Below are 26,459 nucleotides of genomic sequence, written 5' to 3'. Positions count from 1 at the left end.
TCAATCCCTATTGAGGCACAGAGTTTGGAATGAAGGACATTCTCTTTGGTTTCACCTCTTGATCAGACGCACCCCAACTCTATCGGTTCAGGGCATATTTCAAAGACTACATGCACTCAGACGTTTTCTTAGGGAATGGTTTCGTGGACAAAGTCTTAGGCTATGTCTACACTAGCACTTTCTTTGGTAAAACTTTTGTCGGTAGTGGGGTGTGAAAAAAACCCACACCCTGGCCAACATAAGTTTCACCGACAGAAGAACTGGTGTGGACAGTGCTATATCGGCAGGAGATGCTCTGCCACCAACATAGCTACTGCCGCTGGTTGGGGATGGTTTAATTATGGCTGGCGGGAGAGTTCTCTCTCATCGGCATAGAGCAGCTACATGGGAGACCTTACAGTGGTGCAGCTGCAGTGGCAAGAGTGTGCTGCTATAAGGTCTATAGCACAGACATAGCTTTAGTTTGGGTACAAAAGGTGGGTTTCAGAATTACTGCCAACTCAGGTCTGTTTTGTAATGTTTTTAAATAGTAACTGTGAAAGCGCCCAAAGTTATAGGACAGGTGGATTGTAGAAATTAAACAAAAAATAAGCAATGAACAGTTGTAAATAGAAATTCTTTGGTGGAAAGGCAGAGGAAGCTTCCTTGTGGTACTTAGCCAAGATGCAGACAGATTTCAAAGAACAGTCTTTCCCTTAATGGACGAATTATTTATTACGTATTTGTCTGAAGAAGTTGATGAGAACTCTGGAAAGTAATCAGATTAAAAAGACCTGTAGCGCTTTGTGGATATTGTCATGCACACATTCTCAGTTACTGATCAACAGTGTTTGTTCCATCCTGTTGTATGCTATTGGCATGGCTATTTTTAAGAGAAAAGTATCCAGCAGTCCTCATGGTATTACACATCTGGTCTACCATGGTAGTTATACATTTTCATCTCTGCTGTATTTGAGCATAATTTCTAGTGGTCCATAAAGATTTATTGAATCATTTGCCAAGGCCAATGATCGTTTTCTATCTTCCTCCCACTGCTGCTCTAGGTTCTCATGGCCTTAGCATCCATATGAACAACTGGCACCAGCCTGAAAGAGACAGCAGCAGTGCAGAGAATCTAGAGTGCGACAATCTCTTGATACTGACAAGAAGATATAGGAGAGCAAGAGGAAGGAACCTCCTTAGTCTAGAGCCAGAACAGGTGACGTACTTTTCCTTTTAAGATTTGTGGATGAAGCAGCAAGGGAGGGTTTGTACCACCAACTAGGTGGCTCCCAACATCTATTATCAGCTCTAATTGCAAACAAAGGCTGAGTTAAGCAGCAGACCGAAAAGCCACTTTGTAAATAGGTTTTTCCAGCTTGGTTGTTGCTTCAGTTCAACTATAAGCAAGTCCTTTACTATAATTATTTCTGGCACAAGCAGACAACTGATGAGATTTCTTTCAATTTATCTGCACCCTACCTCTTGGCTACAGAAACCAAGCTAGACTACCATACTAGCAGCCTCTTCAGAGTTCAGATCCAATAGCTGTGTTTTCCCAGATCTTCTAGGAAAAGATTTTGGAGAATTTATCTTACTGAAATTACCATTTCTATATTTTTGCCTATATACACATCCCTCCTCCTCAGTAACCTTTAGCTTTCAGTAAACTTCTAGTCTGGGGAATAACAACTTTTGTGACACCCTGGGCTTTGTCGGCAACCAGAGGACATCGCTTAACTCAGACATATTCACTTATTTTTATAAAAATGAATCTCCACAACTGTAGTATCTGGTCAGACCTACATCATCTTCTCTAGATAAGCAGAAATTTGAAATAAATAATTCTCAGCACTTCTCATCTTCAGAGTGCATTAAAGAACCCATATATCTTCATTACAGGGGTATTTTATGAGCTGGTCAAAATTGGCTTCTGTCCAAAACCAGACATTTTGTAAAAAAATTATCCAAATTTTCCTATTTTTTGAATAAAAGCCACAAAAATGTTGATTTCTCTCCCTCTACTCCTTTTTCAATGGCAAAACAAAAAGAGGTAAAATGGTCCAAGAGGAACAGAAGAATGAAAAAAGTGAATGATGTTTGAAAATAACCGAGTTCTAAAATGTTTAAAACCTCAAAACAAAAAACGCTTACTTTGTGATTTTCCCGCCCCCTCAGTTTTCAACAAGCTGTACCTGTGCTATTATCACTAGATCTGACTGGAGGAGGACAGTTCTGTTCAAAAACACTTTTGAGGTTCCAAACTTTATTTTTGTTCTGCACTGTGATGAAAACCCTTTCAAATGCTTTTGCACAAATGAAATTGTCTCCAAATGTCTGGTTTTAGATCAAAACCTGAGCTTTTGTGTTTGGGAAGGGGTAAGCGCGCACATTTAAGGCACTGCCTTGGGATATGGGAGACTCAGGTTCATGTCCCTACTCTGCCTGATTCAGAGCAGAGTTCTTTGCCCTAGAGATCTCCTATATCCCAACGTTAATGCCCTAACTATCCACTATACAGTGTGAGAGTCTCTCTCTCTCAAAACAACCCTACTGACAAAAACTTCATCAAAACTGCTAAGTCTTTGCTAAATGTTTCAGCTTCAATGAAACAAATTTTGATGAATTTAATCTAGTGAAAGTATTCCGACCAGTTCAAACTATCATCTCCCATTTTTCTCCCAGAAGGGGAATCTGAGGCACAGAAAAATTAAACCACAGGCCAGGGTTTTGTTCATAAACATAATTTTATTTTGTTCCAAGTATGTGCCCTTGTTGATTCAACAATATCGTCGGAAGCTTCAGGTCCTCTATCAACCAAAGAAGATTGATATGGAAACACTCCACCTGACTTGTTTGCTCACAATTTCTGTTCTCTCTCCCCTTCTCAGCAGTTGAAAGTCTAAGGCTCAGAGAGATAGACTGCAACACTTGCACCTTATTCCGAGATGGATAAAAATACAGTGAACAAAGAATTCGTAAAACAAAGACTCAGGGCTGCAGAGGGCTTTGAATATACATACAGATATAAAACCACTTATTTGGATTTTAACTGATTGGCTTCTTTTTGTCTTGTAACCAAAATGTAAACCATTTAGACTGTGGTCTCCTGCTGTTCCTATCCTCCTACTCATCCCCATCCACCAACAGAAATAACAGTGTAAAAAAGGCTTGATGTTCCTAAAACACTTTGTTTTTTTTAAACTAAGATTTTGTATTAAATCATGTTCCCTTCTTCCCCACAAACTAACTTGAAGCTGGTAACACAGCAATATGGACTGGACGAGACTGGGTAAAACAAGAATTTCTGATGGGTGAAGAGCTGATTATAACTTTTTGCTATTTGGTGCAGGGATGTGCTTTGCATTTCCATTGACTTAAATGCTACAAAATGAAGCAAGTTTTGTTGGTGCTGGCACTAATTTGAGCATTAAGAAAAACCTAATGATCCTGGAGTAGTTCATGGACACATGGAAAGTTTCTTGGCTCAGTATTTACACAGATGTTTTAAATCATGGTTTGTGAAATGTATTTCCCAAAGATAATCCCCCGCCTGAAAAAACAAACTAAAAATCCCTTGATCCAAACCCCATTTCTTTCCAACAGTTTTGTTAGAAATCTTGATTCCCCAATTTATCTTAGCACCCCTCATTAAAAGCAGAACAGTGAACAATGATTTTGTTTTCTTAAGAAAAAAGAGGCAGCTGCTGATCTTTATGGAGACCGTCGCTCTTTTTTCATGAGTAAATGACACTGGATGGTGCGGATTCGACTCTTTGCTGGTGCAAACTCAGGCTGGAGTTTCAGTGTTGATTCATACCATCTCATGGCCTTTTCAAACTCCTCCTGTAAGGAAAGAAGATTGAAAATGTCAGCCTTCAAAACAGCAAATGCCACAACATATTCTATTCACTTCCTGTCCTAAATGACTGTGCAGTGCTACGGTGCGTCATTAAATGTGTGGTGTTCTATCCCAGATATAGTTGAAGTGATCTCTATATTTTCCTTGCCTACCTCTCAGGGATATTGTGTGGTTTATAGCCCAGTCCCACAGAGTGATGAGTGACAATTAAGTCAATGAGAGTTGAGCATGCTCAGCACTTCCCAGGATATGACCTCTGGGGTACATCTACACTAGAATAAAAGGCCCATGGTATGGCCATGGCTAGGTTGGGTCAGCTGACTTGGGCTTGCAGGGCATTGACTGCAGGGCTAAATATTGCTGTGTACACATTCAGGCTCAGGCTTGAGCCTGGACTCTGGGACCCTGCTCCTTCATGGGTGTCCCCAAGCTCAGGCTCCACCCGGAGCTCAAATACCTATAGAGCAATTTTAAAGTCCTACAGCCTGAGCAGCTGACCTGGCCCAGCCGTAGGCATTTAATTGCCGTGCCGATTTGATCAGTAAGTATTTGTAAAGCACTTTGAGATCCTTGGATGAAGGGAGATATAATGCCTAGCACTGTAGCCTATTTTTCAAGATTTTTTTCTATCTCAGTTTTATTTATTTATTTATTTTAAAACACAAGTTGTATAGTTCATTGAAATGCAGTGTGGGTTAGTGCTTAGAGCAGAAGACTCAGAGTTAAGACTCCTGGGTCTTGCTCTGCCGTTGACTCAACAAGTGGTCTTGCTTAAGTCATACCCGTTCCATATCTCAGTGTTTCCGTTTATACGATGGGGACAATACTCACCGCCCCGTGAGGTTAGGAAGCTTAATTAAATCAGTGTTTGTGAGGCTCTCTGACATTTTTGGATAAAAGATGCCAAGTGTTATTTATAAGAGTTACACAGACCAAACAACAAAGTATAGTTTTTCTATGATTCACACAAGAAGGGGCATTTGTTGTGGAATTACACATAAACAGCCCCAAACTAGTTTCTTACTGGAAAAGTGAAAAATTAACGAGCAGCATCTGATGTGTAGAACCAAAGACTTTTCCATTTTCAGCTATTATTATTTACATTCTGTTAGTTACACACGTAAGGATACTTTTATAGTGATTTGGTTTTACTCTGATGTCCCTTGAGTTTTATTTTCCACACAATTCTACAGTTTTGTGCAAGACTCAGTAGAATCTCCCAGAATTTCCTCCACTTGCCAGATGGCTAACCTTTCCAAATAAGGAAATTTTCTGGTTAAATCTAGTGTGTGCCAACATTTTTAATGCTGTACTGGTAGCTAATATGACATTTTAGATACTTAGCTTACTGGGACAGATTCTGCTCCCAGAAACAGTAAAGTAATCCCATTCACTCTGCTGGAGCTACTCTTTTTGATATATGTGTAACTTGAATTTGTCTCCATGCTGCAGGCCCTATGTACGGCCTGAACTGGCGCAAAAAAGGCCCCCATACAAGGAACATCCCAAGGCCAGGAAGCCCTCTCCACTTGGTGCAGAACCAATTCTGCCAGCTCTGTCGTGCCCCACCCCTGCCAAGAACCCCTAGCTCCAGGGGGCATTTTGGAGACAGGGAAAGAGTGTGCTGAGGATGGGAAAAGGCCTGTATTTTCAGAAGGTTAACTTTAAAGGGACACCAGCAACTCAATTTCACTTCTGTCTGACACGTTTTGCATAGTATTATATCAAGAGATCACTCAGATTACTACAATATTAAGGGACAGAGGAAAAATCGTATTTTCGGTTTGTTTCCACTGTGCATTTGGCAGCACTGTGTGCAGTTAGTGCCACAATATATCTAATTATTTATATGTTCCACCCCCACCACAATAGTACCTGACCACCAAGTCAGTTTCCTCTGTTATTTGTGTGGGCCTTTCAAACAGCAACAATGGAGAGTCAAAACATTTAAAAAAATTTGGCAGGGCAATCAGAGGCAACTGTAGTACCTGAAAATATTTCAGACTCATTCATTGATACTAACTAGATTTCAAGTTGATGGTACCCCTTTTACCATCCTGATTTCTTGGCACCAGTACTGCCAGTTGATCAGAATCAAGTATACAACATAGGTCCAATGAGAAGTGGATAATCTAGGAGCACGAGACACACTTGCTCCTTTTAATCAACAGCGTGAAAGATGTTGAAAGAAATATGTTTACAATGTGAGGGAGTTGAAACTTTTTCTACCCACTAGTGATCTTTGTGGGCTGATAATCTAGATTTTGAAATTATGTCTCACTTGCGTTATCCAGTTATTTTGTATTGTATTGTACCACTTGGGCCTGTAGACTGCAAACTATTCAAGACAGGGACTCTTCTTTATTTGTCTCCAATTTTCCAGTGCCATGTAAACTTTTAGGACATTATTTAGAGGGGGGATTAAGCAGAATGATCTGCAGTTTGCTACTGTCATTACTAGGTCTTGTAGCCATAGCATTGTGACACCAGACTATAAATACAGTAGCCATCCCAGTATTAAATGATCTGTGTAGATGTTGGAATAATTCCAAGAGCCTATTTGAAAGAATATTCCTCCTTTCTGATCTTGCTCATCTCCACTTCCAGCCTCCTGCACCTCTAGCCTTGAAATTCTAAGCTTGCTCCTGGGCTCAAAGCTGCTTTACGCTGTATCTGGAGATGGGAGAAAATCTAGCAGCTGCTACTCACCATTGCAACATAGACATTAGCCAGTGTAAAATGATTAACCACAAAGTGCGGGGCTATTTCCACTGCCATGGTAGCCACGATGATGGCATCATTCCAAAGTTTTGCATTGTGGAAGATGTTTGCTAGGCTTATTAGTGGCACATCCTGAAAAGAGAAGAGCCAGAAGTATAAAGGGAGTGGGCAGTACAAGCTGCATTCTCTTGACCCTGAATCATGGAGTTGGCAGGGACTTTACCATCTCTTCCTTCCCACTGGGTTATTTCTTGGAGATGGATGGGTGGCTCCTATTTTATTTCTCATGGGTTTAGACTTCAGAAGTACAAATCCAGACATCTGTAATATTTATATGTAATTACACACAAAAATCTACATTAACAGAACATTCATTATGGTTGCAAAGTTGAGCACTCAAAAGTTAAGAAATGCCAGTTTTAAGGTTGCCTGTGCAATTCTAATTTGGGCCCCTTGGGCATATGCATGATATAATCTTTAATTACATGATCCCATATTATTTTTCCCCCACAGGATTCCTCTGGGGATAAATCAGCATTGTGTACTGAAGGAGACTGTAGGACCCCTGCCTTCTATGTTGCAGAAGTTAGAAGGTGTGTAGTGATGAGGCAGGGGATTTTGGGAAGAGAAAGGACGGTCTTATCGTTAATGCAGCTGAAGGCGACCCTGGAGAACTGCCTTTGTCACAGAGTTCCTATGAGATGCTGCGAAAATTGGGTTTATGCGTGTCAAGGTTCCTTCACCACTCTGAACTTTAGGGTACAGATGTGGGGACCTGCATGGACACTTCTAAGCTTAACTACCAGCTTAGATCTGGTATTGCTGCCACCATTCACAAGCACTCCCTTCCTTGGGTAGCCTTGAGAAACTTCCCCAATTCCCTGGTGAATACAGATCCAAACCCCTTGGATCTTACAACAAGGAGAAATTAACCATCCCCCTTCCTTTCTCCCACCAACTCCTGGTGGATCCAGATCCAACCCCCTTGGATCTAAAAACAAGGAAAAATCAATCAGGTATTAAGAAAAAAGGCTTTTAATTTAAGAAAAGAAAGGTAAAAGAAAACCCTCTGGGAGAGATTAGCATCCAGCTACTCTCATAGACAACAGATTCAAAACACAGAGGATGTTCCCCTGGGCAAAAACTTTAATACATACAAGAATACCCAAATTTGATAATTCCCTTAATGGTACCAAGACAAGTTACAAAGAAAATAAACAAACCTATTTATCTCTTTCTAAAACTTACTGCTCTGATAAGAGGCTGGTTCCTTGATCTTTTCCACTCCAGCTGAAACTGAAAACTGATTAAACAAAGGAAAACTCCCCTCCTTCCTTTTGAAACATCTTGTTCCCTCATTGGTTCCTCTGGTCAGGTGTCAGCTAGGCTAGGTGAACTTTTTAACCCTTTACAGGTAAAAGAGGCATTAACCCTTAACTATCTGTTTATGACAATGCAACGTGCCCAGGTGGCCACTAATTGTTTATTCCTCATTTTCTGAGCACCTGATGGGGGTCTGATTTGCAGAAGAGCTAAGCACTCTCAGTTGCAAATTAAATCAATGAGAGCTATGCTTTGAACACATAAATTGCTTCATAATGCTAAGTACTCTGAAAAATCAAGCCCTAGACATCTCACATTGGGCACCCAAAACTAAGGGACACTTTTGACATTAGTCTCCCTGTGTTTCCATTCCTGGTCGTTAAAATGGGGAGAGTACCACCTCACCTCACAGGGTGTTGTAAAAATAAATTCATTCATGTTTGTGAAGCACTCAGATACTATAGTGAAGAGTGCCACAGAAAAACCTACAAGGAAATTCTGTAGTGAGAAAAGGATTTGAATAATGTGCCGTAAATAAGGCATGGAGACACACATGAGGATAAAACAAAATATTGAATAGCTGCTCATTCAGTGCCAAGCTGCACAGAGTTTTCAAGCTGTTGGATTTCAACAAACCAAGCCCACATGTTTTCTGGAGACAGCTGCTCCTTCAAATAGGAAGACAAGTCCTGAGGTTGGAAAGCATTCTGGTGTTGAGCAATGACATGAAATTGCTGGAGATTGGTTAGCACTGAAGGGCTGTGTTCTTGCCAAGTTGGCAGTGTGCTAATAACTGCCAACCATGTTACTCCAATCCCTCCCATAAAACACATTGCTAAGGGAACCAACTCTGAAGAGCATTAAACAGTTCAAAAAACAAAAAAAAAGAAAGCAGTAGGAAAATAAATAAATAAAAAAAGAGTTGATGGTGCTTAACCTGCATAATCTCCTAGTTCCAGTCTTCCTTTAGGAGATGCAGGGCAAAGCAAGACTGAATTACAGAAGGGAAACAAATGCAGTAAAACTAAAATAGAATCATAGAATATTAGGGTTGGAAGGGACCTTAGAAGATCATCTAGTCCAACCCCCTGCTCAAAGCAGGACCAATTCCCAAATCCCTAAATGGCCTCCTCAAGGACTGAACTCACAACCCTGGGTAGACACAGTGCTGTCAGGTGGAGTGCACATGGGACAGGGAAGCCAGGCATAAACTAAATTCTCTCTTTCCACCCATGTGGATGCCATCACCACAGTATCTGACCGCCGCACAAAAACATGTACATCCTCCCAATACTCCTTGAGGTAGGGAAACTCTCTAATTGCCATTTTACGATGGGGAATAGAGGCATACAGAGATTAAGTGACTGGCCCAGGAAATTTGTGGCAGAGCCGGCAAAACACCCCAGATCTCCCAAATTGTAATCCAATTCCTTAATGACAAAACCATTCTTCCTTCTTTTCTCTTCAGTTCTAATCCCAGCTCTGCCATGGACTCACTGTGTAGCCTTGGCAAAGTCCCTTCTCCACTCTATGTCTCAGTTTCCATAGCTGTAAAAAGAGGTTAACGACTATGAACAACCTCCCCAACAGAGGTAAAACTCTTTGTTGATGGAAAGTGCTATATAAGCATTAAGCACTCCTAGCATATATTAACTAATCCCTGGGAGGCAGAAACAACCAATTCCTGTTCCAGCATGCCCACGTACATTTAGCAAGTAAGGCAACTCCATATGATCAAGGGATTGATGTATGTATTGATAGTCTGCCTGCCATTTATTACTGAGCATGTCAGTCTTGAAGAACATTCACCTGCCCTTCCAGGCTCAGGGGAGACTTATAACTATGTCTTCTGCAAGTGTGTAAAAATACATCCTACATTAAAGAGGTGATGAAAGCCTCAAGGACCTTCACTAGGACTGGCTAATATTCTAGGTCAATGTGTTGGCCAAGTGAGAGTGTATCTGACATTTACACTAGCTGGGGGGGCGCTGATGAGAGTCAACTGATGAGAACTCCTTATCTGGCTACAGATGAGCCACAAGCTGGGAAGAGCTGCCAGTATTTCATTTCAGTGGTGAGCAGTGGTGTACGTACCTTCATGTGATGCGGTGCATAGTGCAAGGCCTGCCGCAGACAGTCTATTGCTTTCTTCCCTTGACCTTTCACCCTCCAGTAGAGAGCCGCCATGCTGGAGAGGACCCAGGAAGTCTGATTCTGAAAAAAAAACAATGCAGCAAGGGGAAAAAAATTACAGAAACCTGTACAAAATATTCTCCCAGCCCACCACCTCTTTCTACACTCCATAACCAATGTTTTCCATTTAAAATTTAAAAAATATATCTTTAGAAAAGACAGCAAAAACGCATTTGTTACACAATAATGAGATATACAAAACAGCTAAATTATTTAGATTGCAAAGTCAAATGCCTGAAAATTAAGAAATGCCAAATTTATGGTTGCTTCTGCAACTTTCATTGTGACCTGTTGTGCATCCATCTTATGCACTCTTGAACATGAGTCCTATGGAAAAATAGTATGTAATTAAGGACTAACACAATGTATCTGCACCAGTGGGCCAAATCAATGTTGCATGGACAACCTGAATTCTGGCATTTCATAATTTCTGAGTGCTTGACTCTGCAACCTAAAGAAAGAAGAGTTACTTACTCTAGAGTAACTATGGTCCTTTCAGATGTGTTGTCCACATGGATTCTACTCTTGGCGTGCCTACGATCCATGCACATAAGATTGAATTCTCCTAGTCAGCAGTGTTTGTTGGGACTAGACCTGCACTCTACTTGTCATTATGCCTCCCCATCCCCCCAGCTGAAGGCAAAAAGGAAAGAACAGGCCCAACTGTCCACTGGTTCCTTCCCCAATACAGGATCCCAAAGGAGTAGGACTCCGTAGTTGTGGGGAAGGAGGCTGGTCATGGAATCCATATGTATTACATCTTAAAGTTACTGTAGAGCAGATAACTGAGTGACTGCGCACATAGATTTCACTCTTGGTAACTAACAAGCAGCTATCTGGCTGCTTGGAGATGGCTAGTCAGAGTCCTACTTAAACAAAGATGTCAGGACAGCCCTACCAAAGTGGGCATCTGATCTAGAAGCCTCTACCAAAGAGTAGTGGACCATTATGGGACTAACGAAGTCTAGGTTGTTTCAGAGCTAGTAGATAGTCCAGTATTGCTGAAATGAGTGATGTCAAGACAGACCACTGATGCAGAGATGCCCAAATAGGAAACCTCTTCCATTAACTTTATAAATCAGCCTGCTTTATGGTTTCCCACTTTGGAGCAGAATGTTCTGAACTTCACCTGATCAATTTTTTGATGGATGTCAGTAAGACAGCAGATGTAATAAAACTGGGTCCAGGTATAAAAATCTGACCATTGTTTTATGAGACACACACCCACACACCATTAACTCAATAGCAGTCTTGCAGGGTTTGAATAAGTTATTTGGCTAAGGAAGAAAACTAGCTGATGGACGATCTGTGTTCTATGCTTAACCCAGCCATAGTCTTAGTGAGAGGCCTGTGGGAGATCATAGGCCAAATTTCTGGTTCACTTATTTGGGTGAAGCTCACTGGATTCAGTGGGAGTTGTAGCCGTGTAAGAGAGGAGAATCTGGACATTAATCTCTCTATATTTTAGTTTCCTCAGCTTTAAAACAGACATAACAGTACTATCCCTATTTGGCAGGTGTGCCATAAGGCTACATTTATTAATGTTTTCAAAGTACTCCAAGATCCTCAGATGGAAGCCAGTGAAGAAGAATGAAGTATCACAATTAATGCTGCCCTGCATAGGGATGATGTCATATGGGTGGGATACCAAAGACTTTAAAAAATTTTTATTTTATTAAATCGATACACACAGAGATCTGACGGATTCACCTCACATTGTATAAGCACAGAATGTTGGTCAGAAAAAGGCTTACAAGCAATTGCAGATACTGCATAGAGATAGAACTCTCTTTAAACTATCATCGAATATCACCATGGTCCTAGACTGAGTTTCTGGACAGATAGCCCTGAGGCTGAATTGTCAGGCAAGTAAAGTATAGGACACTATAAGACCCTGCTGCAATTTTGTCTGTCTCACACACATACACACACACACATACCTTTTCCAAAACTTTGGCTATTCGAGTTCCGACTTGTTCTAATGACTGTGGTGAATACTGGTCTTTGCCAAGATTCTGTAATACCTGGGGAGGAGGGAAAGGCAGGTGCTTAGAGGGTGGAAATTGACAAGATGAAATCAAGGAAACACAGGTTAAGTAAATGGCTTCTTAAAATCTCATGCTGTCTCCCTGCAAAGACTGGATCCCTCACCTAAGAAGGACTCTGTTGCCTGCATATCTGGGGGCTTTTGTGTACAATACAAATGCACTAGCTGGCAGTGAGAATACGGCCCCTGAAGTACAGTACTGAAATGTGGAAAACCTGACAAGAGATGGATTCAGCATTTTGTGATCTGCTCAACATATATGGTAAAATTTTTCTTTATATACCTTTATTATTGGCAATAGGTCCCAGATTGACAACTCTAGTGACTGTTTAGCTACAGAATAGGGACAGCCTTGGTGGTAGTTGCTAGACAAATTTCCTCTCCACTGTGTGTTAGAGGGACCACTTCTAGGAGAGAGAAGGCAGTTCAGTGTCCAGGGACCATTTGATTCTCATCTCTTTTGTTTAGAAAGCCAAAAGAGGAATTAATAATATGGTCTCTGATCTACTAAAAAATGAAGTGAGATCATCATAGGCTGCTGAATACTCATTATTTGGTAGTAAGTTTGGTCATTCATTAGTACCCATGAGCAGTGAATCAGTGAGGAAAGGTTTGTCAGCCTATTACAAATCCTTGGAACCATCCCATCCTTGACATAAACCTCATGGTCTCTTGATCCTTAAAATCTCGGATAGCCTCCAAACAGCAATGTGAAGACAGAAGTGTACCTCCTTCAGCTGACTCTCTCCAGTGTAATGCAGGCTAGCCCGATTGGAGACCCCTTGCAGATGGTCCAAGGTGTGCATACTGGCAGGTAGACTGGGGCTGCAAAGGGGCTCCATGGCTGGTTCTTGCAGCTGTGTGGCAAAATCAATGTACTCTGTAATGCTAGAAAGGAAGAAAACCAAGTTCTAAGTCATACACAGATCCTTCTGGTCAGGAGAGGGAGAGGGAGGAGTCAATTAACAAAAACAGCTTATGCAGCAGGTAAGTTTTGTTTGGATGCTGGCAGAGCCTCATTTGGAGAATAGGAGGAATTTGACCTTCGCTTTGTAGACAAAATTCTAAAACCGCAGCCTTCTTTGCTAACCCATTCTAGCTGATGTTTGTCTGTCTTATTACATTGCATAACTGAGTGGTAGAGAAACAAGGTAGGTGAGATAATATCTTCTACTGAACCATCTTCTGTTGGCGAGCCAGAAAGTTTTTGAGCTTACACAGAGCTCTTCGTCAGGAGTGGCCGTTAACCACAAGCTAGTTTCCTTACAGCAGCAGAGTTGATATAGATCACCAAGTATAGAGGCATATTGGTAATTTTTCCATTAGCACTTGGTACATGTATGATTATACAGATCATGCAACCCACCCACTCACCCCCAACCTGGCTCAGTGTTTACATTAATTAGAGCAGGTTTCCAAATCCAAGACCGCTCACCCTCCTCTGTTTGCCTAACCAATATTCTCTTCTGCAAAGAATGCAAATATGAAGGGGACTTGCAATATTACAGCCTGGGCTAGAAAGTGATGAGAAAAGGCGAAGGGAGATAGACTATTTATTTTGACTTAAATAACAGTCCTTACAAGGAAAAACCACCCAACAACAGAACACAACAAAGATTTAACTAACCAATATATAAATCAAAAAAACAAAAAGATACCCATGCAAACCCACAACCCTTCCCCAAAGCCCTAGCAAAGAGATGGCCTTTGCAGCAATCCCTGAACGTCAACAGATTCAGACCAAGGTGGGTACCAAGTTCCAGAGCCGAAAGGCCCTGCTGAATGACCTGCTGACAGCCTACCCTCTATTATATCATTGGGATCTAACTCAGCACCTCCATTGACTGCAACTACAACACTATCACTCACAGGCAGCACTCTCTCAGTCCTTAAACACCATCTGGACACCAGCAGGCAGCCCAAGTAAACCTGAGCGCATTGGTGTCATGCTCACAAGATACTGTGCATAACAAATAGGCTGCAAGATTCTGCACAAGAATGGATTTAAGAAGGAGCCCCATGTATACTGAGGTGACAGTCAGTGACAACAGTAACATGGTTTGTATTTGAGGAAAAAGGTCCTTGCCAAACACAGATAGAAAATAGCCACCCTGTTCATTGCTGCTGTAGGACCGTCTGAAACAACTGAGCATATACCACTAACCCTAAACTGCAAATGTGGGTGGCCCACGGGGACAGACACACTCAAATCAAAGAACAAAGGGGCTGTCACAGTCCCCAGCCCTGATGTTGGCTCCATGTTAAAGACTCACTTCCCTGGGTGGAGTACCATACAGGTGGTATCTAGATTGGCTGACGCCATAGTAGAGTTGCCCTTTGCTTTAGCAGGCAACTAAGATGTTTGGCACATGTACATAATAAGACCATACAGCCACCCTACCCCGATCACTTGATTAAGTTCACATGCATGATACTCACTCAATGTTTTTAGCAGAAACAGCTAGCCATGTGCTGGCTACAGTAGTGAACTCCACCCTGCGGAGTTTCAAACACTCATCAGGACTTGGCCAGCCCAGGCTGCGATAGTCACGCTTTTGCCCTAGAAAGAAGCAGGCAATACAAGGAATTATCTTAAAAAAAAACCAAAACAAGCTACAAAGATTTTTGATGATGTATAAAGCATCAGATTTACACACCATTTTACAAATGCAGAGGCATGTGTGGGGCCCAGAGGTCTGCCTATGGTGATCTGATTGCAGGATCCAAGCCTAAATAGGACATGACAGGCTGCAATGTGTATGTTTAAAAACCTTTTTATTAACACTTTTCCACATCTGTAGTTTAAGAATAATTATTCTCTGGGTTACACACAAAAAAGCAATGTGTTACCTGCATTTCTGCACGTGGAGTTTCTTGAGGTAAATTATTAAATTACCAAGGAGTTGCTGAGCTTTCCTTGTCAGTTCTGCAACTGCTTCCAGAATCAATACAAATATTTTTTGACTATTATAGCCTCTGTTCTTTTTGTTTCAGGGTGAGATGGAATAATGTCAATATTTTTCAGGGAATAACACTATTACTGATCATGATGGAAGAGAATTTTTACAGAGAGTCTTGCTTGCGGATCTAGGAGTACCTTAGAAATCATTAAGAAATTAAATCTCAGAACTGCCCATTAGGTAAATATTATTCTTCCCATTTTACAGATGAGTAAATGGAGGCAGGGAGATACTTTGTCCATGGTTATGCAGAAGATCAGTGAAAAAGTAAGGAATAAGACAAATGGGCCAAACCCCACTGAAGTCTTTTCACTGACTTCAGTGCATTTTGGATCAGGCTCTAAGATTTCAGATTTCCTGTTTAGCCACCAGTCAATATGGTCTCTCGCATGGCAGTTTCAAAACAAGTGGAGTGTATAAGCAGAAAAATATTTTAGAAGCTCAGCAAGAGGCTAACTATGCTGGTTCTATATGGTTCTAACTATTAGTGCTTAATAACATCAACAATACTATGCAGAAAAAAAAAGCAAGCAAGCAAAGAGCTAAATACATTGCCTAGGCAGCATTTCAAGATCTATTTCTACAGTAACTGCTCACTTAACATTGTAGTTATGTTCCTGAAAAATGCAATTTCCCAATAAGAATTAATGTAATTTTTTTCCACCAGACAAAAAACTATATATTATATAGATATATACACAGTATACGTTTTAAACAATTTAATATTGTTCACAGCTATGATGATTGTGAAGCTTGGCTGAGGTGGTGAAGTTAGAGGGTAGAAGAGGGTGGGATATTTTCCAGGGGATGCCTTGCTGCATGAAAGTACTTCCCTTTATTTTTGCAAAATTAAAATAAATCTATTACATCAACTCATAGAAAACACTTTGATTAGAGGCCCGTTAAAGGAAGTTGTACTTAAGTGTGTCACTGGGAAAATTCATGCCAGGGTAATCGTTTCTCAGCATGTCAGTACTGTGGAATGCATTTCACTCTTAAGTATTCAGTAGTTCACATGGGCATTTCTGAGCCCCCCTGCTGGAAGTGGTAGTGATCATCTCACTGAGGAATGATAATATATAACAGGAGAAAGGATGGTCTACTGGTTAGGGAGCTAGCCTCATACATGGGACATCTGAGCTTATTTCCCTAATCTAGCACAGATTCCTTCGTGACCTCGTGCATGTCACTTTGCCTCTCTGTGCTTCAGCTTTCCATCTGTAAAATGGGGATAAATAGTACTTCCTACCTCACAGCATATTGAGAGGATAAATACATTAAAGAATATGAGATGCTCAGATACTACTGTAATGGATACCATACAAATACCTAAGATCGAGACAGCTAGATAGTATTTGTGAGCTCAGCATTATGGGAGAGTGTAAGGTTACAGGTACGATCCAATTTCCAACCTGCTTAGCCTCAAGTAATCTTTACTGTTTGAATATTTAACAAATCCAAGTCTTCCAACTGCTAAAATGGGAGCTTACTAAAAGGTGCATATTAGAACCTTCAAAGTGGCCTCCTAAGTCACAAGGTCAAATCCAACCGAACTGGTCAAAGTCAAAAAGTTTCCCTGAGCCAATGGCTCATTGACACGACATGGTCCAGGCATGTCGGTTTCACAGCAAGCAGTACACTATGGAGTGATGTGGCCAGCATCATGTCCAACTACTTGGACTGTCCTAGTCCAATGGATCAGGTACGCATTTTGCAGCTGGGTGAACTGGAGGTGGCCTTTAAGTCTGAGATTGAATTAGACTCAAACTCATAACTGTAGCTATGCCCCTTACTCTGCCATTCCACCTTTTAACTGGTCGCTGACTAAAATTTGTTGCAATAAGACAGCCCTTTGCTTGAAAAAACCAATGTGTCTAGCATCAACTTTGCAACACTACCCAAGTACAAGACTCTCTAGACTACAGGTCTGCTGAAATCCTCCCCATACCTCCACTTCATCTCAACTTGACTATTTGAACTCTCTCTTCTACGGCATCCCGAGACTCCAGGAGCTTCGGATTCCAGCATGTGCAGAGTACCACTGATGCCTCCTGTGGTGGATGCGCATCTTCACACTTGGGTCAAGCCTATCTTATAGATCTTGCTTCTTTCTATTTTCCTCCTGCATTCTCTCTGCTCCCTAGCACAACCTCAATTTCTCTCTTCACTTTACTTCACCTCAGTTGGCACAAAAGTCTTCTCTTCTGCAATTCCTGCCATTTGGAACAGATGTCTAGTCATTGTTTCAGGCCATCATCAAAGAAAATATAGTAAAAATAAAAACTCGGCACTACTCTGTGACTGGGACCACATTTGATTTTTGTCTCAGAGTGAAGTCCTTGGGGCAGGCATCGTTCATTATATAAAATGTATCTCATACTGTGTCTGAACATACAAAAATGCTCTGCACTTCAATGACACCAGGTAAATACTACTATTACTACCACCACCACTTTCTCCACCTCATTATATCTCTGGCTTCATTCAAATATTGCCCCAAAACATCTTTCCTCCCTTGCTTTTTCTCCTCTCAGTTTTTCTCTCTCATATTTTTCATTTAACCCCCAAAAGCGTTTTAGGAAACAGCTGAGGTGAAAGGTGCTATATAAAACACAACTGTACTCTAGAAATAGGGGCTCTTTGAAGAATTTTTATAGAATAGAATTCTAATTGTGCCACTTATTCATATAAACCAAAATATACCTCTAGAATCTCACTATTATCCATTTGATGTATTAATACTATGGAATGTGAGGCACTGAGGGATTTGCATTCCCTGACAACATTAATTTACCTGCTGGTCCAGGGGATGGTATCTTTGGGCCACTGATCTCCAGTGCCATTTGGTAAAGGTTTTCATCTTCTACATTAACTCCTTCCTCTCCATTTCTCCCAGGAGGCTCTTGAAGATCCAAGCTTTCTGCTTTTGGTTTCTTTAAACGTTTGACCTGGAATGTGATCTGTAAAAGAATAACATTGGTAGGGGTAACTGATAAATAATACCATACTGCACACATGAATCCTCTAATGTATTTCACTTGTGCATGTGTCATAAACAGATAGTTAAGGGTTAATGTCTCTTTTACCGGTAAAGGGTTAACAAACAGGGAACCAAACACCTGACCATGGGACCAATCAGGAGACAAGATACTTTCAAATCTCGGTGGAGGGAAGCCTTTATTTGTGTTTTTTGGGTGTTTTGTTTTGTTCTCTCTGGGTCCTGGAAGGGACTAGACGGGCAACCAGTTTTCTTGCCAATCTCCCTGCTACAGTCTTTTATAGTGAGTATTTTAGTAAGAAAGGCAGTTATAGTCTTTTGATTGTTTCTGTATTTGCAAATGTGTAGTTTGCTGGAAGTATTTTAAATTGTATTTCCGTTGGAGGAGGCTTTTTCTCCAGTTTCTATAAGCTGACAGACCTTGTAACTTTTACCATCTAAAGTACAGAGACACCTTTTACTTTTTTCTTTCTTTTTATTAAAAGTTTTGCTTTTAAGACCTGTCTGATTTTTCCCCCTTGTTGAGGCTCAAGGGAATTGAGTCTGTACTTAACAGGGAGGGAGGGGAGAAGGGGGAATCCCTTTGTTTTAGATTCACGGAGCTTTAATCTGTTTTGCCTCTGGGTGAGGGAGAAAGGGGGGGAGGGACATTCCTCCCTGTTTTAAGATTCAAGGAGTTTGAATCACAGTAATCTTCCAGGGTAACCCAGGGAGGGAAATCCTAGGAAAGGCAACGGTGAGGAAAGGGGTTTACTCTCCTTGTGTTAAGATCCAGGGGGTCTGGATCTTGGGGGTCCCCAGGGAAGGTTTTGGGGGGACCAGAGTGTATCAGGTACTGGAATTCCTGATTGGTGGCAGCTTATCAGATCTAAGCTGGTAATTAAGCTTAGAGGAATTCATGCTGGTACCCCAACTTTTGGACTCTAAGGTTCAGATTGGGGAAATATACCATGACAGCATGTGAGAGAGAAAGTCCATTTAATTGCTACAGAACTGGAACACTTTACTTTTTGTTCTGTTTTTAGCATCATCAAAATGGACATCAGGTATCTTCATACTAACTAGACCTTTCAGTTAATATTGTACCCTTCCTTTTACACTAATTTGCCATTGGGGGGATAAAAGTCCAAGGTCAGTTAAAGCAGAATAGCATTTTGTTTTTTAGTTTTTTGAATGCATCAAGGTAGATTTTTTTTTAAAAAAAAAGACAATTGTTTATTAATGTTTTTCATGTTGTTGTCATGGTCCCACAGTATGTGAGAGACGGTGGTGAAAATATTTTATTGGATCAACTTCTGTTTGCGAAAGAGACAAGCTTTAACATTTGATAGAGCTCTTCTTGAGGTCAGAAAAATACCTAAAGAAGAGTTTTGTGGAGCTCAAAAGCTGCTCTCTCATCGCAGTAGTAGCTCTGATAAAAGTTACTTCAGCTGCCTTGTCTCTCTAAATTTATGAATGTATTTATCAAAATGAATTCAGTTGTGGTAAGTGCCAGATCTGAGAGCACAGAAGAATGAAATCCTCTACCTACACAATGCAGTGCAAATTTCATTCCCATTCACCAGCAGTGAGACTCAACCCTTGTCTAGGAGGGCCTCGACTGCCCCAAAGATAAGAGGTGTACTCAGGCTCCATGGTTCATTCAATACTTGGCCTCTTTGCTACCAATAAAGATATACATTAGTAACAATGCTGGTGGCAGTTTTGTCTGTTAGGAGGTGGACTGAAACTACCAATTTATTTCTCACAGGCCAACCACCAGCTCCCAGGTGGTCATGTCTTTTGGTCATTTACAACCCAGGAAAGACTGGTGACCTAGAGTTTAAAGACTCTGCATTCCAGGCTGAACTGGTCAGCCTCCCTTCAAATCAACATTGTTACAGTCATGGTAAATTAGGATATGATTTATGAATACTACTAAACTATATCTTGCAAATGAGTGCTCTTACCCATTCAGCTTCATCATCCTCTCCACAATCTCCAAAACAGGAGCTAGCCAGTCCATTCTGAGAACCTGTCTTTAGAACCCGGATTCCCTGCAAGTCCATCCGACGACCTTTCACCTCCAGTGCCCCCTCAAAGGCTTCAAGAGACCAGGAATTTTCAAACTCGTCCACCAAGGCCAACATCTCTTCAGACATCTGAGCATCTCTCAAAGTCTCCATCCCTTCTGAGTCATTGCTTTCTGCAACAACTGTGTCTGAAACGAAATGTCAATAAGTGTCACCAAAATTATGTGTTACAATAGTACCAAAAGGCAGTACAAAGGGATATCACTATTCTATGCCTCAAGTCTTCTACCTGTGCAAATATGATACAGACCATCTAAGACCTTAAATTAAAAAAAGTAAACACCATGGATTATTCAAGCAAGGCACTTCCTACAATTTTTAAAAATCACCATTTCTACCTGTTGAGAGCCAGAAAACTGATTTTCTTCAAACATCCTGGCTTGTTAAAGTTCTTAAAAACTGTTGAGTTGCTGAGTTGATTTGTTATTATAGGGCTGTTCATGAAAGCTGGATTGATGACAATATTTTGTTTTAACAAACAGAACTGAAATATTTCATTTGACTAAATCCCCTTCCTCGCCATGAACACATGCATTCACACAAAGAACTCTGCAAAGTGACATAAGCAAACAAGGCTTAGGTGAAATGTAGACCTTGCTATGACCATGACAGTTGTGCTCTCAGTACCAGTTTCTCATTTATTTTTTCAAAATCAGAAGTATAGAATAGGAAGATCACTGCTCGCTCACTGGACAGAAGCTATTGGAAAGTCTTTATGAAAACATAGGTCTTCCCATAATGATGCTTCATCGATTGCTGATTCAAAAGAGGGCAACTCTAGATCAATTCACATTCTTCTTCTCCCTGTCCATGACAAATTCTCTTTGTTTCAGTGGGAAGATAGCTGCTTCTCTGTAGCTTTCTGAGCTTGAGCACTGACATGGAGTAAACCTTTCCATGTCCTGATCTTACCAACTCTGTCTTCCTCTCTTCACTTTTATCTAGTACAGTTGATTCAGGAATTATCAAGGTGCGCATGAGATGGGTATACAAATCAACAGTGTCTTCTAGGAAATAGTATCCTTAAATCTGGACAATACCCTACTCTCTGGGCTTTTACTTGTGACCTAATGCTTTTTGCTGTTAGGCTTGAGGAAGAAGAGTGAGGAACAAAATATGATCAGTTTTAAAGGTTACTTGTTTCTCTTCCCTCTCTCTCCCTGTAAAACTGTTAACAGGAATAAGGTGATGAAATAAGAAGTTTTCAAGTGCCACACAGTGAAATGTTATCTATTTCAGCATTTAGTGGGGCGACTACCCCACTCGCTGAGAGTGTGGGCTGCAGCAGGCCAGGGCGCCTGTGAGACAGGGAGCCAATTAAAGAAGGGCTTATTGTGAGCCAATCAGGGCCAGGCTCAGCCCTATAAGAAGGCTGCCCAGGAAGAGGGCAGTCAGTCTTTCCCAGGCCTTTGAGAGGGGAAGGTCAGTCTCCAAAGGTGGGAGACTAGCCTTGCGGACAGCGCAGTACTGGCCAGGCTTCGAGAGCAAAAGGGAGCTCTAGCCTGTAGCCCGCCAGGCTGCCGGCCCTGAAGGGAAGGGTCTAGCGAGTGCAAGGTGCCATAGGGGAAATGGCCCAGGGAAGCAGACAGACGAAGGGAGAGAAGGAGGACAACAAGGCTGCTGCCAGAGGGTCCCTGGACCGGGACCCAGAGTAGAGGGCAGGCCTGGGTCCCCTCCTTCCTCCTTGCAGTACACCCAGCCATCGGCCATAGGGAGCAGCCATCATAGACTATGCTGGATCCCTGACAAGAGGGATTAGACTTTGGGGTGTGTGGTTGGACATGGTGGCTGGGCCATAGAGAGACTGCTGATCAACTATCCCCCGCCCCTCCATCCTGGAAGGGGGTGTGGATGGACTAAAGGGCACTGCCGGAGGGCAGTGGTCCTGAAGAGGACGCTGCCAAGCATGGAGCAACGCGGGTCCAGAGATGCCAACTGAGGGTGAGATGACGGACAGGAGACCACAAGGAGGGAGCGCTCCACTGGACAGAGCTAATTCCCAGAGTCACCAGCGGGAGGCACCAGGTGGTGAGTTCCAACCCTGTTACACAGGCGTTTACCTCATTACTACTGTGTTTCATTAGGGAAAGTAAACGGGGGGAAAACTCACCAGTATTGCTGTCCGAGGCTCTCAAAATCTGAAGGGCGTTAAATATTAATGTACATAATTCTCTAACTTGTGTGTCATGCAGGCGATTGCTTTAAGGCCTTATACAGTATACCCCTAGTAAAACTTGCATTAAAGAGGCAGAATGTATCAAAGATGCTTCACACATTATTTTAAAAAACTTTATAACTTCTTAAAGGTTTTCTTATTATTTCACTTTGGGAGGAGCAGCCGTTTGAGAAACAAGTCATGTTCCAGTAAGTGAGAGTATTGTATACAGGCTCTGTTTTTGCCCACACAAAACTAAAAGAAATGAAGCACTTGAGAGGTAAAAAACTCAGTTATAGCCTTGGTCTGCAGCACCTTTGTCTGCCATTTGCGACGGACTCGAAAGATCAAATAAGAAATCAACTGAATTAAGAAATAGCTCTCTTATGTCTTGTCATAGGTGTTTCATCCTTGAGGCAAGCAAAACTGGAGAGCACATCTATAGGAAGCAAAACAGCTCTTTTGAAAAGGAAGCCAGGCTTGAAGTGTAGAAAGTGGCTCATTGTCCAAACATGCACCGAAATTCCAAGGCTGACTTACTTTCCAGTCTCAGGGAGGTAGGGTCTCCTGTTGAACTCTGAACAAAGGCTTCTGGATCTTCTTCTATATCTCCCTCAGAGCTTTCTTCCTCAGCTGTTATTACAGACTCTTGGGGATCACCAAAGTACTTCTGCTTGTCATGGCTGCCATCAGGGTTTCTTTCATGACAGTGGCCTGTAAAAAAACAGAGAAAGGTATACACACACATTATAAAACAGCTTCCTCTGGACACATCATCTGATACAAACCCTGAATTATTAAGGTGCAGAAGCAACAATCCAGAGATGACATTTCACCCTTTTCCTTCTCCTATATAGAGACAAATAAGCCTATCTTACAAGGTACCTCAGCTCAGTGAGAATTTAGTGGGAGTGCAGAGTGCTAAGCACTTTGCTAGATCAGGCCACTAAAAGTTATGGAATACAAGTATCTCAGATGCTTAATCTACTCTGATTTTCTCTTTCATTAGTAACCCAGTTTCTTCTCTTGGAAGACTACTGGAGCAACTAGTACCTGAGGAGAAAAAACACTGGGTGCTAACTTGGATGTATATTTCTGAAGCACGATTTAGTCACGTTATTACTATTAACATAAACCAAAATCATAAATTCATTAAGTTGAGAATTTAACTCAAAATTCAGAACTCCTTGGTGTCGACCTACAGATTTGGAAGCACAGAACTCATTGAAGACATAAAAGGACTACACAAAATGTCTGGGAGAAATTTCAAAAAAGTCAGACCCAGAAGGAAAGACAGTAATGAGCATAGACAGAGCAATGTATCCATTTATCCTGCACTATGACTACACTGCTCTCTTGACACCCTTAGGTACAACCCCAGGGTAAACAAATGATAGGATTAAATCTTGAGAGTCTGAAAAACAGGCTGAAATAAAGAGTAGCCACTTAAGAATCTAACCACAAACTTGTAACAGCATTTTCAATGTCTAAAGTACATTTCACCTGCAGATCTCAAATGCTTTACCAATGTTAAGTAACAGTAAATCTGAACCTTTCTACCTTATGCAGTTATCTGACCCTCATTACAGTAGTATCTGAGCACCTAGTATATTTAACCTATCAATGTAAGGAATCAAATGCCCACCCTTCACAAAACCCCTGTGAGGGAGCGAAGTGCTATTATTACCATTTTACCACGGCTGGGGAACTGAGGCACAGAGAGACTAAATGACAAAGGAAATCTGCGTTGGAATAGGGAACTGAGCCTAGGTTTTCTAAGTTTCAGACTAGTGTCCAGGGGTGACTCTAGGCATTTTGCCGCCCCAAGCACGGCAGGCAGGCTGCCTTCGGCGGCTTGCCTGTTGAGGGTCCACTGGTCCTGCGGCTTCAGCGGACCTCTCGCGGGTCCTCCGAAGTCGCGGGACCAGTGGACCCTCCACAGGCACACCTGAGGGAGGTCTGCTGAAGCTGCGGGACAAGCAGACCCTCCTCAGGCAAGCTGCCAAAGGCAGCCTGCCTGCCGCCCTCACGGTGCTGGCAGAGCGCCCCCCACGGCTTGCTGCCCCAAGCACGCGCTGGGTGTACTAGGGCCTGGAGCCGCCCCTGCTAGTGTCCTAACCACTGGACCTTCCTTCTTGTCTCTTGTGAGGTAAGAATTATTGCATTCTGTTTACAGATTAATATACTTAGAGGTGAAGTAGTGAATCAGCGGCAGAGTTGGAAATGCAGGAGTCCTGAGGCTCAGTCCCCAACTCTGTCCTCAAAGATGCTAGTCACATTGCTTAATGCATTATGGAAAGTGCACTGATTCCACAGTGATGGGTGTGGTAATAAGCTCCTGAATAGATCAGTGGTTTTCAACCTTTTGCATACAGTTTTAGGATCTCCTTCCGACAAAGACAGACACATAGAAAGGGAGGATGGTTGTGACTTCCAGACTGAAAAAACATGGAACAGATCATGCTGTTTCAAAGCTTAATCTTTGATACTGGAACCTTAGAATTTCTCTATGTAGAAAAAAATCCAATAATTTGATTTTCAGAGGTACTGAATACTCACAGGTCCCACTGAAACAGTGGGAATTGTGGGTGATCAGAACCTCTGAAAATCAGCTCACACATTTTTACTGGGAAGGCGCACGCATGCGCGCACACACACACGCCAGATCTGTAAGCCTCCTAGTGACAGTAAATATTTACTGCTCTTTAGCTTTTCAGCTGTATACTGAGATGTTGGCTAAACTAGATTATTTTATTAAATGGGTGAATGATGAAACAAAATGGAAAGACTAAACTTTATAAACTGCTTTAACATCTGCCATACAATTAAATTCTTTCTGGTTTTCACATTTTACTTCTTCCACCAGTCATTGGATCTCTGCCTTTTCCCCCCTTCTACTCCCCCCGTCAATGAAAATTTAATTGATTTCATCTTTTTAAATCTCTGCAATATGCAGAGAGCTTCATGTGTAATTTATAAGAAATGGTGTACACAGGATCCCAAAGCTGAAATTAGTCCTTCTGGCTGACATCAAAACCAGACTGACTTTGATGCAAGTCAGGTGCATTCTAAGAATATGATGCCCTTCAGCGGAGGGAACCCTGGTCAACTTAGCATTCTGATGAAGAAGAAAGCAGAAGAGACTGAGGTACAGACAGGGTGTTTTTTTAAACTACTATTTTAAAATAAAGCTGGGAACAGCTAGGGAAAAATACTAAGACATTTAAAAGAATTACTTAAGACTAGCATCAATATTAATTTACAAACACTGACAGCTAAAAACAGACTGCATGAGAGTTCTCGTTTCTTGGGATCAGAAGTGCTGCTATATATAGAAAGCCAAGTGGCCTAATTTTTTTAATTACTGCTTCCAGTTGCCTGGCATCACCGGAGAAGAGAAGCTGGTTGAAGCCAAAGATCTTTGCAGAATGGATCAAGTTACTGATGCCGGTGAAAAGTCTCAAGTTAGAACTTTAAATCCTCTGTCGCCAATGATGGTTGCCAGAAGAATAACTGGAGAACATGGGGTTAGAAAAATGGACTAAAAGATACTAACATAGCCCACAAGCATGTGATCATTCATGGGCTGTAGACTTTTATTATTAATTATTTATATTACTATAAGATCTAGGAGCCCTAGTCACAGATCAGAACTCCATCGCATCAGGCACTGTACAGACAGATTAAAGACAGTTCCTGACCAAAACGCAGGTGTACATTTCCAACCTTTCCCGATTCTAGTTTCCCAGGGGTGTCTATATGAATTTTGAGTGATGGGTTTTGCTATTTCTTCACAGATCTTCACAACGCTGATATTATATGAAAACTAGTGACCTAGAGATGTGCAATAATTTTTTTTTTAAACTAGTTACTCTGAAAAGTGACTATAAAAATGTCACTTTCTTACTCAGCAGACTTGTTGTGTGTGGAGCTGCTGCTGATAAAGCTCAGGCAGAACACACTGGATTCTATTCTACCGTGTGTGATACCAACAGAATTGTTTACTAAGTTCCAGTCAGTTACATCTGTGTTACACTGACGATAAAGAGGTTGCATAGGTGACATGAGGTCATAATTTGGCCTGCCAGGCCTTTATTATAGGTTTTGATGGAAGAGAAGGGGGAAAAAAGCCCAAATTGATTCTACAAG

The 26,459-nt window shown here is 41.6% G+C and overlaps 1 protein-coding gene across 3 annotated transcripts in view; it reads right to left on the bottom strand.

The window, feature by feature from the left end:
* Positions 1-2,707: 2,707 nt before the first annotated feature.
* TTC17 (tetratricopeptide repeat domain 17) overlaps positions 2,708-26,459 on the bottom strand; it is an 85,823-nt gene continuing 62,071 nt past the window's right edge. For 2 of the 3 annotated variants that reach the window (XM_050955237.1, XM_050955238.1), the window contains exons 17-25: positions 22,851-23,024; positions 20,033-20,283; positions 17,880-18,045; positions 14,565-14,685; positions 12,854-13,013; positions 12,019-12,102; positions 9,980-10,099; positions 6,551-6,694; positions 2,708-3,825 (exon numbers count right to left, since the gene is read on the bottom strand). In XM_050955237.1, the coding sequence (XP_050811194.1) occupies positions 3,694-3,825; positions 6,551-6,694; positions 9,980-10,099; positions 12,019-12,102; positions 12,854-13,013; positions 14,565-14,685; positions 17,880-18,045; positions 20,033-20,283; positions 22,851-23,024 (1,352 nt within the window). In that variant the 3' untranslated portion in view covers positions 2,708-3,693. The remainder of the gene's footprint in view (positions 3,826-6,550; positions 6,695-9,979; positions 10,100-12,018; positions 12,103-12,853; positions 13,014-14,564; positions 14,686-17,879; positions 18,046-20,032; positions 20,284-22,850; positions 23,025-26,459) is intronic. The other variant, XM_050955239.1, reaches the window with a different exon arrangement.

Source organism: Gopherus flavomarginatus, chromosome 5, assembly GCF_025201925.1.
Source record: "Gopherus flavomarginatus isolate rGopFla2 chromosome 5, rGopFla2.mat.asm, whole genome shotgun sequence".
Classification (NCBI taxonomy): Eukaryota; Metazoa; Chordata; order Testudines; family Testudinidae; genus Gopherus; species Gopherus flavomarginatus.
Note: the sequence above shows the minus strand (reverse complement) of the source record. Positions and strands in the feature narration are given on the sequence as shown.